Here is a 13,275-nt window from a genome sequence, read left to right on the forward strand (position 1 = left end):
GAGTAGTTTAGTTTGGAAAAACGGTGTTACTTCCGCATTATATGTGGTTAATTGTATCTATGAGCAGTCATTTGTATGTATTAATGCTTAAAAATACTACATTGTTGCTTTTTAATTCTAATTTAATAATTTATATATTTAACATGATGTTTAAAAAATGTATGCATTTTCCAAAATTGTATTCCTTTTATAGTAAAAACATTTCTAAATTGGCAGGGCATTTGAAAGTAATTTACGGGTCAAAACTGCATGTTAAATTATGTGTTAATAAAGCAAAAAAGGACACAGAATCGTTCAACACGCAATAACATATTGCGATCAGGGTTTTAATAACACACAGATAAATAGAAACAATGGTATACATGCTAATATATAGTAATCGCTACTATTAATTAAAGGGGCTTAACTAAGAATCATAGTGCAAAATCCGTTTCATTTTCAGTGTTATGTTAATGATTATCGATTGGGTCATGTGCTAGAAAAAAATAAACATCGAATTTAAGAACTGCCGTTTACTTTGAATGTGGACCAAGTGTTACGGTTTATGGCTATTATAATGTCTGCATCACTCACATATCCTGCCACATTAGTTATAAAACAAATCACATTCACAGCCTAATGGTTTTTTTTCATAAAAGTTCTTGTTTAGATTCATCATTTTCATTATTTTTTAAATTTAGATTAGTTAGTCTTTCTACAAAATGTGCAAATGCTACTGAATAGCTTTTTTTCATTACATTATGAATATCGGTGGCATTTTTCATATTAACGTTGATAATGAGATTATTTAATTTTGCATTAAGTAATATCGGTACAGTGTGTGATGTCAAACAAATATGGATTTTTTTACGTGTTTGCATGTGAAAAAAATCGTATCGATGTATCGCATTACACGTTTGTGCATAATTCAAGTTTACGTACCTTTACCCAGTGAAATACCATCTAGTCATTGCAAATGTGTGGGAAATCCCAACTGATAACGATAGCAGTCTACTGGTACGAATTATATAAGTGAGCGTTATCGACTACATAAACATTAAATCGACTCGCAAACAAGCTACTTTCACTTTTACTTAAAAGGTGTGTTTCGTTTTAAAATGCATATTGTCCATCGTTGAATAGGTATTGTTGTATGCAGAATCATGGGCAAATATTTTCTATCAATTAAGATAAAATGTCGGAATGGCCGCAATTAAATTGTGTTGTACTGAAACACATTTAATAATTGAGAGCCTTAGTCAAACAAAAATCCTCCGAAAACTCCAATGGATTTTCCGTACCTAATTTTAGAACAGTGTATCATTAGCCTAAACGGAATAAACTAAGCAGGTTATATTATCTTGTGAGTTTTGTTTTTTCATTTGTTTTCCATCTGTTAAAATGGTGACAACAATACTCAATGGTTTACTTTTAAATTATATTATATTTATACTATAGATACATTGTATTTATGTAATAAATACTCGAAATATATTATTGAATGTTGTATAATGTCTCGTTTAAAACAAATTTGATGCATTTTACTTTATGGCTAACAATATGGTACAAATAAAAACATCTTATAAGTTAAAATAGCAAATTATAAAATGGAAACATCTTAATTTCAGTCGGTGCTGCAAAGCTCCGTATGATATAAAGAAGTGAATAAATGGCCACACACTCAAAATAGTAATTAAACTAAATACAAAGAAATCATTGTATCTATTTAAATGCGCATTTAGCAAGAAAATGTTTTATGTCATCAACGTATTGGAGCTGCTTACCTCATACGTTTAAGGTTTTTATGTTCTTCACAGTAAAAATATTCGAGCTATTTAAAGATGAAAACGATTGTGTAATACTTAAACCATATGTTTCAAATACCTGTTCTGAGCCATTTTAATCACGATAATGCTTTCTGTCTTAAAAAGACGTATTTACATACACAAACGATTGCATAAACATACTAGAAATGGCGCGGCAGAGGCCGACGCGTATCTCCACGCCGAATGTTTGACCTAGGTGTGCCCCAGGGTTGGTAATGGGGCCATGCATAGCTGAGATTGACCGTATTGTCATAAGAGAAGTTCATCATCAATTAGAAGTGAATTGGTGTAGAAATGAAGAAGTTATAGTAAAAGGCAATTTTGGGTGGGTGTGACATATGTGGGCAGGGCGCCCCAGGGTTGGTAATTGTGCCATGCATAGTTGAGATTGACCGTATTGTCATAAGAGAAGTTCAGTATCAATTTGAAGTGAATCGGTGTAGAAATGAAGAAATTATAGTAAAAGGCAATTTTGGGCGGGTGTGGTCTATGTGGGCGGGGCCCCAGGGTTGGTAATGGGGCCATGCATAGTTGAGATTGACCGTATTGTCATAAGAGAGGTTCAGTATCAATTTGAAGTGAATCGGTGTAGAAATGAAGAAATTATAGTAAAAGGCAATTTTGGGTGGGTGTGGTCTATGTGGGCGGGGCGCCCCAGGGTTGGTAATGGGGCTATGCATAGTTGAGATTGACTGTATTGTCATAAGAGAAGTTCAATATCAATTTGAAGTGAATCGGTGTAGAAATGAAGAAATTATAGTAAAGGCAATTTTGGGTGGGTGTGGTCTATGTGGGCGGGGCCCCAGGGTTGGTTATGGGGCCATGCATAGTTGAGATTGACCCTAATGTCATAAGAGAAGTTCAGTATCAATTTGAAGTGAATCCGTGTAGAAATAAAAAAAATTATAGTAAATGGAATTTTTTGGTGGGTGTGGCCTATGTGGGCGGGCGCCCCAGGGTTGGGATTGGGGCCATGCATAGTTGAGATTGACCCTAATGTCATAACAAAAGTTCAGTATCAATTTGAAGTGAATCCGTGTAGAAATGAAAAAATTATAGTAAATGGAAATTTTTGGTGGGTGTGGCCTATGTGGGCGGGGCGCCCCAGGGTTGGGAATGGGGCCATGCATGCTTGAGATTGACCGTATTGTCATAAGAGAGGTCCAGTATCAATTTGAAGTGAATCGGTGTAGAAATAAAGAAGTAAATGTAAAATAACCTAAAAAAATGAGTGATAATTTCTGACGCGGCCCCACCCCAACCGCTATAACTTTTGACCCAGGGGTCAGATCAAAATTCCAAATAGTGCAGGGTCGCACATATGCTCATAGCTACCATGTGTGTAAGTTTCAAGGTTCTAGTGCTTTTAGTGTAGGAGGAGATAGTGGCCAGGACGGACGGACAGACAGACAGACAGACAGACGGACGGACGGACGGCGGAGATAACCACAATATCCCCACCTTTTTTTTTAAAAGCGTGGGGATAAAAACAAGTGCGTGCAAGTAGGGACATTTTCATAAATAAATCATCGTTTTACATAGTTTCTATAATATGTTTCGTGTCCTGTTATGAACTGTTAGGTTTAACATGTAACATTTGATTAATTATTATTTAACTAATTATAGATTAAGTGCTTAACGTATCTACACTGAGAATTAACATATTACTGTAATATGAAACTCTTTTTAAACAAAGCGGTCATGATAAAACATAAGTAGTTTTATCACATGCAATGAACGTTTTACGAAGAATATAAAATCCCCACAGATCTACTTGTTTTTCAATTAAACAACATTCGATGTAACTAAAAATAGCTCATAACAGGAACACACTGTACGACATATTTCGATGCACGTTTTCTACATAATATATACTTGTCATAATTGCATAAATGTTTAACAGACTGATTAGGTATGAGGCGTACCAATGCGTTGACATATATTGACAGTTTATTATAGTTAAAATAGTTCATGACTTATAAAAACTAACACTTTATTTAACTAACAACACTTTATATTTTTAATGCGCCCGATGATACTGATGTCTATCCTCTGTGTTCATTGATAATATCCAGCGATAACGTACACAATAAAACATACCATACATCAATTTTCATTCCGTGCTAATAGTGCGAACCTGACAAATTTATCATTCTGGAAAATCTCCGTGGCTAGTCAAAATGTATATTGAATATTGTATCTTCAATCATGTATTCTTCACATGGCATGCACTACTCGAATTTTATGTCTAAACATACAAAAAGGAAAAACAATTGCTTCTACAAAATAGTAGCCCATTATGTGCGCGGGAAAGCGGGAAACGCTTCATATTTGCTACGTTTGTTTATAACATATTGGAATCAAAGTTTTGTACAAACATTATAAATTCATCTTGTCTTAATGCCACATCCAAATATAACTGTACACACACACTGGTCGTGCCTGTATACGTTTTTTACGGGAGGCTGATTTGTTCGTCTTCGATATAGATCAATTTGCGTCGAGTGTTATATCGCATGTCGCGCGTCGGATCGTGCGTCGCTCAAATGTCGAGTGTCGCGCTCGAAGGTCGATACACGACAATTGAAGTCGACATGCGAAGCGAAACGCGACATTCATCGCGACGCACGATATGATAGTCTACAATACAGTCGATATTTTCTGCAATATTATTTTTCTAAAACCCAGCGCGATATGCGACACTCAAATCGTAATTGTCGCATGTCGACTTCAAATGTCGAGTGCCATATCATGCGTCGCTTGAATGTCGTGCGTCGACCTCGAAGGTCGACACGCGACAATCAACTTGGCACTTGGATTCCATAATGGAGTGTGATATCAATATATACTGTACGCTTAGTCTACCGCTTAAGCTCTTATAATAAACTTTTAAAACGAACGAATATCATTGTGCGCTGTTTGTGAAGCGCAATGCTTAATATCTATGCGGCGCAACCTCATTTCACATCGATATTGGTCTGAAGAGTAATGTTCCTCTCCCAATATACATTGGTTTAACATATGCTTACAGTAAAAGGGAGGCAACTGAAAAATGACTAATTTAAAAAGAATGTACGAAAATAAGAAATATGTCATTTACATTGTATTGCACAGAATTTCATTGTTGTTCTCCCTTTAAAGCGCAACATCTTAAACAAACCATGCGCTGTACATGCTTTGAAAATAAACTATACATGATCGTTTTGTCAGTTTATTGTGATAGTGGATGATATTTGATCATCCAGACGTATTTACTGACAGTTAATTTGCAGAAGTGAAATTCATATAACCAAATTTACAGTATTCTATTAAATAAGTTAAATAAATATGGACTCGTTTTGCTACTTTCGGCGGTTGATTTAGTAAGCGTTTCACGTTTTATCACGAAGATTAAAACGCTGAATTTTTATGATGCTCTATAGGTTGCTACATTTTGTTTTCAGATATACAATTCTAGACAGAACCACCATGGGCAAGACAAATGGAAAATCCAACGTTGCACTAGACAGAACTGTAGGTTTACATTTATAACTCACACACGATGCTCGCGTCGTTATTTTATTTGATACCATATCAATTAGGTTAAGCTTTTCAACGTATTCGTTCGTAAGTAAAATACAATCTACAAGTGTATTGCACACAATCACTATAAATGATTTTTATTTGTTTAATTGTTTTATTGTTATATTTCCAGGATTGGTTTATTGGGATTGTGTGTCTGATCATATTTTATGAAGCAGGTACTGACTTGTAAATATTATTATTATTATTATTATTATTATTATTATTATTTATTATTATTAATAATAATTATATTATTATTATTATTATTATTATTATATTATTATTATTATTATTGTTATTATTATTATTATTATTATTATTATTATTATTATTATTTATTATTATAACTATGATAATACAACTACTGATACTACTTCTTTTAATAATTATACTAATACGATGATACACATAATTGCGATACCTATAATAACTCAGTTCGATTTCCCTAAAGCAAATATTAGACACTGATATTAATACATAAAAACATATTCGTATTCTGTTCGTTATAATCATGTTAACAGATTATCTTGACTTTTGTTTCATTTATCGCGTTAACAATGCAGGTGTTTCAGCCATACAAATAGACGGTCCATTGGAGCCCCCAGACGGAGGTAACGTGACTCTTACATGCATTACTAAGGACAGTTTTCGATTCACGTTTCTAAATTCCGATATTCTATATTGAAGACATATAATACAGCCAATTTGTGTTCATTCATGCACAAATACCAGACGCATACTCGTGCATCGATAACTGCATGTAGATAGGAAACACTAGCATATGAAGGAAAGACTCTTGATATTATGGGTATGTACATGTAATTATGTACGTATTTACACCGTTATTATTGCTACAAACAAAAACCGCCATTCGCTCACGAGTTTTAATTGATTGCTTTCAGATCCATCAGAATTATGCGAGCTTGATAGCTTATTGCCCGTTAATAAACCATGTAACATCACAGATTTGAACCCGACAGTATCTATAATCAGAGAACCAACTATCGCTTCAAAATGTCCATCAACCCCGAGGACAAAAATACCTGAAGTGTTGACGCTGTGTGATGCTGTTAACAGGGTAGATGTAGGAGCAGAAAATTTCGTGGGCAACAAAGTCGGTCATTTCAAATTGGAGATTCTTTGTGAGTGAAGTTTTCTATTTGAAAGTGAGAATGTATCCATTACATCTTTCTGTATTTAATAATTAGTGCATGCCCATTTTGTCTTTATTTGATTGTCTTTTTATTTTTTTCATAAAACATTTTATTTAAAGCACATATTATGTGTTAAGCGTTGCGTGTTTGTTATAATAGAAAACATTGGAATGTTCAAAACAATACAATTAATGCATCAAATGTGTATTTTACGTAGTTTCTGTTATTATACAATGCTTTCACATTTGCAATCAGAGCGTCAGTTGGGGAATTCTTTATCGAAGGTGTCAGCAATCAGACACACATAAAGTTTTATGATACTAACCAATTAACGATATGGTGCCGCGGTAATGGTCACCCTGCTCCGGAAATGCAATTATTAAAAAACGGTTTTCAATACAGTCTTGGAAAATCGCCTATTCGAAATACAATGACACCACGTGGCTCCCAGGATACCGGAATTTATACATGCATAGCTGCTTATGCACTTGGAAAAGTCAGCAAGGAACTTGAAATCAACTTTGATATTGACACAGAGCTTCATCAAGGTCAGACGATTATTTGATTTCAATGTGCTAGTAGGTTTAACCTCTTAAACAGCTGATTTAGGGTAACGTTTAATTTATGTGGAATAATACAAAATTAATAAATATTGATGTAACATTCATATTGAAAACAAAACGTTTTCTCGTGAATATGTTAACATCAAATGTGAAGTTCGAGTATATTGCATATTAACATTAAACTGGTATTAATAACATTTTAATAACATAAAATATACATGTATGCATTAAATATTTAGTAAAGTTTACACGCGTATTTTAAACAGGTGAAGCTGACAAAACAAATAAACAAGAATATAAACAGTCAACCGTATTTATAGTTGGGGTCTGTAGCACTGTTGCTGGCAGTTTAGTTTTGTTGACACTTAGTTTGTTTCTTCTCAAGAGAGGTTACACTTGCGTGTCGCTAGTGAGGATTCTTCGCTCTTCTGGTAAGTATTAATAAACATGCAAAAACTTACAGTCGTTTTGTATACTAAATATCGTCAAAAGTGAAAATGCAAAATGAATTGTGTGGATGTTTACTATACGCATAATAACATGTCAAACCAGTAATAATGGCTGCCTAATCTCTTTTCAGCGATAGTGGAGAGCAATAATGACATGTAAGATGGGATTGATTAAAAACCGTACAGGGATGAATAGTAGGAATTTATAAATGACACTTCAACGAAATCTTGTAGTGTTAATGTTGTCGTATTTAATTAAAATAAAGTCGATATCTGTGCGATCTGCTTACATTTAACGAAACACGTCATGCATTTGCATATATAATGTGTATCTTCTTCAATAATGCACATTGCACGCAAAAGCAGTTAAGCTTCATTTCAAGCATTTACTATATTGAATAAGCATATGCCGTCAATTTGTTATGCAAATATTTCATCTTTTTCCCCAGAAATGCAAATTCTGCCCATGCAGATATGAATACAGGAACCAACTACGCATTTTTTGAAGGTAATACATGAGTTCTAACTGATCACTGTTATACATAACTTCTTCTTGCAATAAAAATTTACCTGATGTCAGCGCATCGGAACGATCTATTTTATTATCTATGGTTTCTTCATTACGTACAAAAGAGACATATTGCTTGCAATTTACCTTTAGCATTACGCCAATCACAGTTACTTTTGCATTCAAATTCAGCTATTGTTTATCATCTGTGCCGAAGGTAAAGACGCACATAATTAAAACAAAAATGGATCGGATAAATAAACAAGGTTCGTGCCTGCGATTTTCGTAGGTTCGATTAATATAATTGTTTGTAACATACAGGCCGGTTTCCAGATGACGAAACACATAGTTCCGGGGTTATGAATGTGCATACATCGTCAATAGAGATTGCGGAAATGTCACATGCTTTCGACAATGAAACTTACGCCGAAAGTATCAACAAATTGGAGGAAGGACCGGTAAACAACCACTGGTTAGGTAACATATATGCGGATATTATTCCAATAATCTTTCTATTTGAACTAAAATAAGATGCAATTCATAAATATACAATGCCAATAAATCTTAAAAGTTTTAAACGTTGTGTGTTTTTCAGGTCAATTTCAGACGTCTGAATTTTGTCGACTGAAATGGTTCTTTGATTATTCTGTTTAATTAAATAATGATTTGTTGTTTTTTATGTAGTTTGTAGTACTATCCTCTCGATATTAATTTTTGGAGGCTTGGTGGTTTTACTTAACTAAACGTGCATATGTGTGTTTCTTTGGGAAACATTAATAATTCATAAACACTTCTTTGTATCAATACTGCAGATTGTATGAACTGCTTATATACGTACCTATTGATTTCATTTAATTGGCTGCTTTACATAGCTCAACAGATGATCCCAAAGATTCCTGCGAGCTGGGAGCAACTGACGCAAATGATGACGACCCTCTTTACAATGGCGTTATAGCTGCTGATTTTGCTTTATCAGGTACACATATGGCCAAACTATTTGCAGTCAACATGCGTTTAAATTATTGTCTGCCTTCGTCATCTTTATACATTGCGTTGTGATGATTAACGATTTCGATATTGATATTAATGCTTATAAAATTGTTAAAAATGTGTTGCATCCTATATAATATTATCATTAAATTCATGTTTCCTGTACACAATGAAGAATTTACAAACCAATACCAAGCAAAGATATTGGGAATTATTTAAATGCATCTATATCAAAAGGGAATATTATATTATGAAATTAAATAAGATTTAGCAAATTTCTAACAAATCAAATCGAGTTAATAAGCCATCGCACTATATAGTAAATGAAACAACATTATTTGCATCAACCTGCTTGTTCATTCCTTGCAAACTCATGTTCAATTCAATATCTTCAGCAACAACATGCACTTCAAAACCTGAACCGTGAGTATTAAATCTTAGACTTATTGTTATTGCAAAAGCAGGTCCATAACAATGCGTTGATCAATCTAATGTTGATATAGGAAACATTCAAAATCTAACGTTTTTCTTTACATAGTGTTTGTTTCTAAAACACTTCTACATTAGTGTAAATAAAACGCAAATGCTATTTATCTTGATTTAGTCAAACGCTCAATATATTGTTTATTAGAATTAATTTAAAATGAAATGTCTTAAGGGCGTTCAACTCTTCTTTGTCATAAAAATTTTAATAGTTTGAAAGCATGTCCAATATAGGACGCATGTTGGTAATCGTCATTGTAGTTCAGAAGACGCAAAATGCAGTGTTATCTCTAAGATGGAACGACTATATGACGCCTCAATTAACGGACAAGCTACAAGGGCAGAACCAAACGATTGCATTGCCAATGTTGTCAATTCACCATCGATGAAAGATGGGGGTTTCTAAAGCGTTGTTTAGAAGAAGAAACCTACTGACGGCGCAATATTTGGCGTGTGTTACATCAACAAAAGACCATAATTATGATGACAATGAAACTCGGGTCAAAAAAACAAACGAATTGATGACTTTACTGAAAGCGTTGTAAAAAAGAAACGACGACCATACGACATCATAGTTAGCGTTGGCAATTCAAAGACACTCCTAGATAAAGGCTCTGAGAATAATGCAGATTATACGAAGGATGACCGCGCATATATGAATGGGCTGTAGAGCGGATTATGTCGCCGACAAAGATAATATGCTGGTCCACTACATCTACGGCGTAGTAAATAAAAGAAGACACACTTCGATGAACATAACAGAATTGTGCATACAAAAATAGGCGAACATACATGTACTACAATTCAATGCGCTTTTTGCTGCAATTTAAAGGATAAAGTGACACATGTACTTGCTACATACTCTAGATTTGTCATGTATTATATGTAAGTTTCACCCTAACGAAATAAACAAGAATATTTCATTTCAAAATTTTCAACGTGTTTTAAAAGTATTGATATTACAAACACGTACGTTTTGATGAATTGCACTATTGTTTTGTTTTACACGCGAACATTTAACTAGCAAACTGCTGGGAGTTGGGGCTATTAGCGAGGACGTAATTGCCTCATTTATCTAACTTGCGATAAAAATCAGTTGAAACATTGGACGTCTTTTTTATGTGTTGTTAACCAATATCCAACCATGATTGCTCGCGAAAATAAAGTATTAATAAGTAACAATTAAATCAATAAATGTATTTGTAGGTAAACACTTGTCTCGTGAAAGTCGTGTTCGTTTTATTAGAAATCAATATTATTAGTAGTAATTCACGTCATCAACGTTGCCACCACTGCCGTCCGAGTTTTATTGAAGAAAGCAATGTGTTAAACTTATTTATTTTATAAACATCAATTTAAAGGTTAATTAAAAAAAGAAAATAAGTTCATTTATTATTTGTGCAAAAGTGTTTAACAGTTGCGCGGTACGATACGTTTACAAACATGCGCGTGATGTATCATCCTGATGGCGACCCGTTGACATTGTGGTGTGAAAATTAACGTTTTCCAAAAATTTCGCATAAGGCCAGGAAGCTTTTGTCCGTGCCATCGACAACCGTGCCCTCGGAGATATTGTTCTCAAAAACAGGTCTCCTTGTTACCAAGGCTCACAACCGCATCAGCCACAGGCTAGTGGACAAAGTCATTTTCCTGACCAAATGAACGCTGTTGTTTTCTGTATGTTCTGCATATACATGTATGTTTGCTGATTTGTGAGATAGTGTTGCAAAAGTTGAACAATTATTTAAAAACATGTTTATATTAAGTTAAAAACATGTTTATATTAAGTTAATTATAGTTGAAAAAATTAAACAAGAATTAACAAATAAACACAATATTATTGTGAGCGATACGACGCGAACGTAATACAAGCCACCCAAGCAAAACTCAATAAATGACACGTCAAAATGAACATTGTGTTGTTATTGTCACGTTTATCTAATTTATTTTTATGCAGGAGAAAATAAATGCAAAATGCAGTCTACATTTTCAAAATTATTAAAGTAATGGTATAATACATTTAATAAAAAACTGATATGTTATCAAGGGACCTCAAATCACTTTCGTTTCTATAGAGTACATGTACGAGCGCTATGACATGTTTAACGTATACTTAAATATTTTTAACACTAAAGGTTTTTCGGTTCACCGGTTAACAACCGATTACGGAAAAAGTTAACCAGTTAATATATGGTAACTTTTACATCTCTAAATTAAAAGTAGATGAAATAATTGTTTCAGCAGTCTATCTTCATCTGTATAAGTGTTTAAAACAGCACAAGTATTGTTATAATCTACAGTGAATTTTACTATAATTTGTCATTGTATTTGGTGTTTTGGTTGGGTTATATCTTGTTTGAATCAGTAATTGTGCGTATATGAAAATTCACTTCTTTATTATTCTAATGATGTTGTGTTTGTTTTGTGTTTTTATGCCCCCTTCGAAGAAGAGGGGGTATATTGTTTTGCACATGTCGGTCGATCCGTCTGTCGGTCGGTCGGTCAGTCGGTCGGTCCGTCCACCAGATGGTTTCCGGATGATAAATCAAGAACGTTAAGGACTAGGATCATGAAACTTCATAGGTACATGGATCATGACTGGCAGATTACCCCTTTTGATTTTCAGGTCACTTGATCAAAGGTCAAGGTCACAGTGACTCGAATTAGTAAAATGTTTTTTGGATGATAACTCAAGAATGCTTAACACTAGGATCATGAAACTTCATAGATACATTGATCATGACTGGCAGATGACCCCTATTGATTTTCAGGTCACTAGGTCAAAGGTCAAGGTCACAGTGACTCGAAACAGTAAAATGGTTTCCGGATGATAACTCAAGAGTGCTTATGCCTAGGATCATGAAGCTTCATAGGTACATTGATCATGACTGGCAGATGCCCCTATTGATTTTCAGGTCACTAGTCAAAGGTCAAGGTCACAGTGACTTGAAACAGTAAAATGGTTTCCGGATGATAACTCAAGAATGCTTATGCCTAGGATCATGGAACTTCATAGAAACATTGATCATGACTGGCAGATGACCCCTATTGATTTTCAGGTCACTAGGTCAAAGGTCAAGGTCACAGTGACTCGAAATAGTAAAATGGTTTCCGGATGATAACTCAAGAATGCTTATGCCTAGGATCATGAAACTTTATAGGTACATTGATCATGAATGGCAGATGACCCCTATTAATTTTCAGGTCACAAGTCAAAGGTCAAGGTCACAGTGACTCGAAACAGTAAAATGGTTTCCTGATGATAACTCAAGAATAATTAGGCCTAGGACCATGAAACTTCATAGGTAGATTGATCATGACTGGCAGATGATCCCTATTGATTTTCAGGTCACTAGGTCAACGGCAAGGTCACAGTGACAAAAAAACGTATTCACACAATGGCTGCCACTACAACTGACAGCCCATATGGGGGGCATGCATGTTTTACAAACAGCCCTTGTTTATTGTTTTTTATAGAACAGAGTGTTTTAATCTCTTGAGAAGTAACACGCTGTTTGGAATACAACACTATCTAGTTATAGGTAGTTAACTGTTAAAATTACTATAACAAATGAGCCGAGTGGTAACATGTAAATATGTGTGCAAATAACATAAGTTATTTAAGTTTTTTCAAGAAATGAAATGTGCAGTTTGCGCTGATTACATTTGTTTAATGTGTTAAACATTCGTATTCAGTTGTCTTAATTAACTATTGCTTATCGGCCTCGGGCAACAGTACCAAAGTCATCCCTGATACCT

The 13,275-nt window shown here is 34.3% G+C and overlaps 1 protein-coding gene across 3 annotated transcripts; it reads left to right on the forward strand.

Annotated features, from left to right (window-relative positions):
- Positions 1-1,294: 1,294 nt before the first annotated feature.
- On the forward strand, positions 1,295-10,449 carry LOC127870489 (uncharacterized). Of its 3 annotated transcripts, XR_008044847.1 has the most exons (12): positions 1,295-1,342; positions 5,249-5,318; positions 5,500-5,545; positions 5,933-5,980; positions 6,272-6,511; positions 6,926-7,071; positions 7,353-7,517; positions 7,667-8,043; positions 8,365-8,520; positions 8,916-9,019; positions 9,429-9,456; positions 9,778-10,449. XR_008044847.1 is itself a non-coding variant. In XM_052413073.1 (10 exons), the coding sequence occupies exons 3-8, from the start codon at positions 6,954-6,956 to the stop codon at positions 8,996-8,998; spliced, it is 606 nt and encodes a 201-aa protein (XP_052269033.1). In that variant the 5' UTR covers positions 6,054-6,177; positions 6,272-6,511; positions 6,926-6,953; the 3' UTR covers positions 8,999-9,019; positions 9,429-9,456; positions 9,778-10,449. The 3 variants fall into 3 exon arrangements, 2 of the variants coding, with proteins under 2 accessions (XP_052269033.1, XP_052269032.1); XM_052413073.1 differs by lacking the exons at positions 1,295-1,342; positions 5,249-5,318; positions 5,500-5,545; positions 5,933-5,980 and adding an exon at positions 6,054-6,177 and having other exon boundaries at positions 7,667-7,691; positions 7,985-8,043; XM_052413072.1 differs by lacking the exons at positions 1,295-1,342; positions 5,249-5,318; positions 5,500-5,545; positions 5,933-5,980; positions 6,272-6,511 and having other exon boundaries at positions 6,795-7,071; positions 7,667-7,691; positions 7,985-8,043.
- Positions 10,450-13,275: the final 2,826 nt, after the last annotated feature.

Source organism: Dreissena polymorpha, chromosome 2 (genome assembly GCF_020536995.1).
Source record: "Dreissena polymorpha isolate Duluth1 chromosome 2, UMN_Dpol_1.0, whole genome shotgun sequence".
In the NCBI taxonomy this organism is placed as follows: Eukaryota; Metazoa; Mollusca; class Bivalvia; order Myida; family Dreissenidae; genus Dreissena; species Dreissena polymorpha.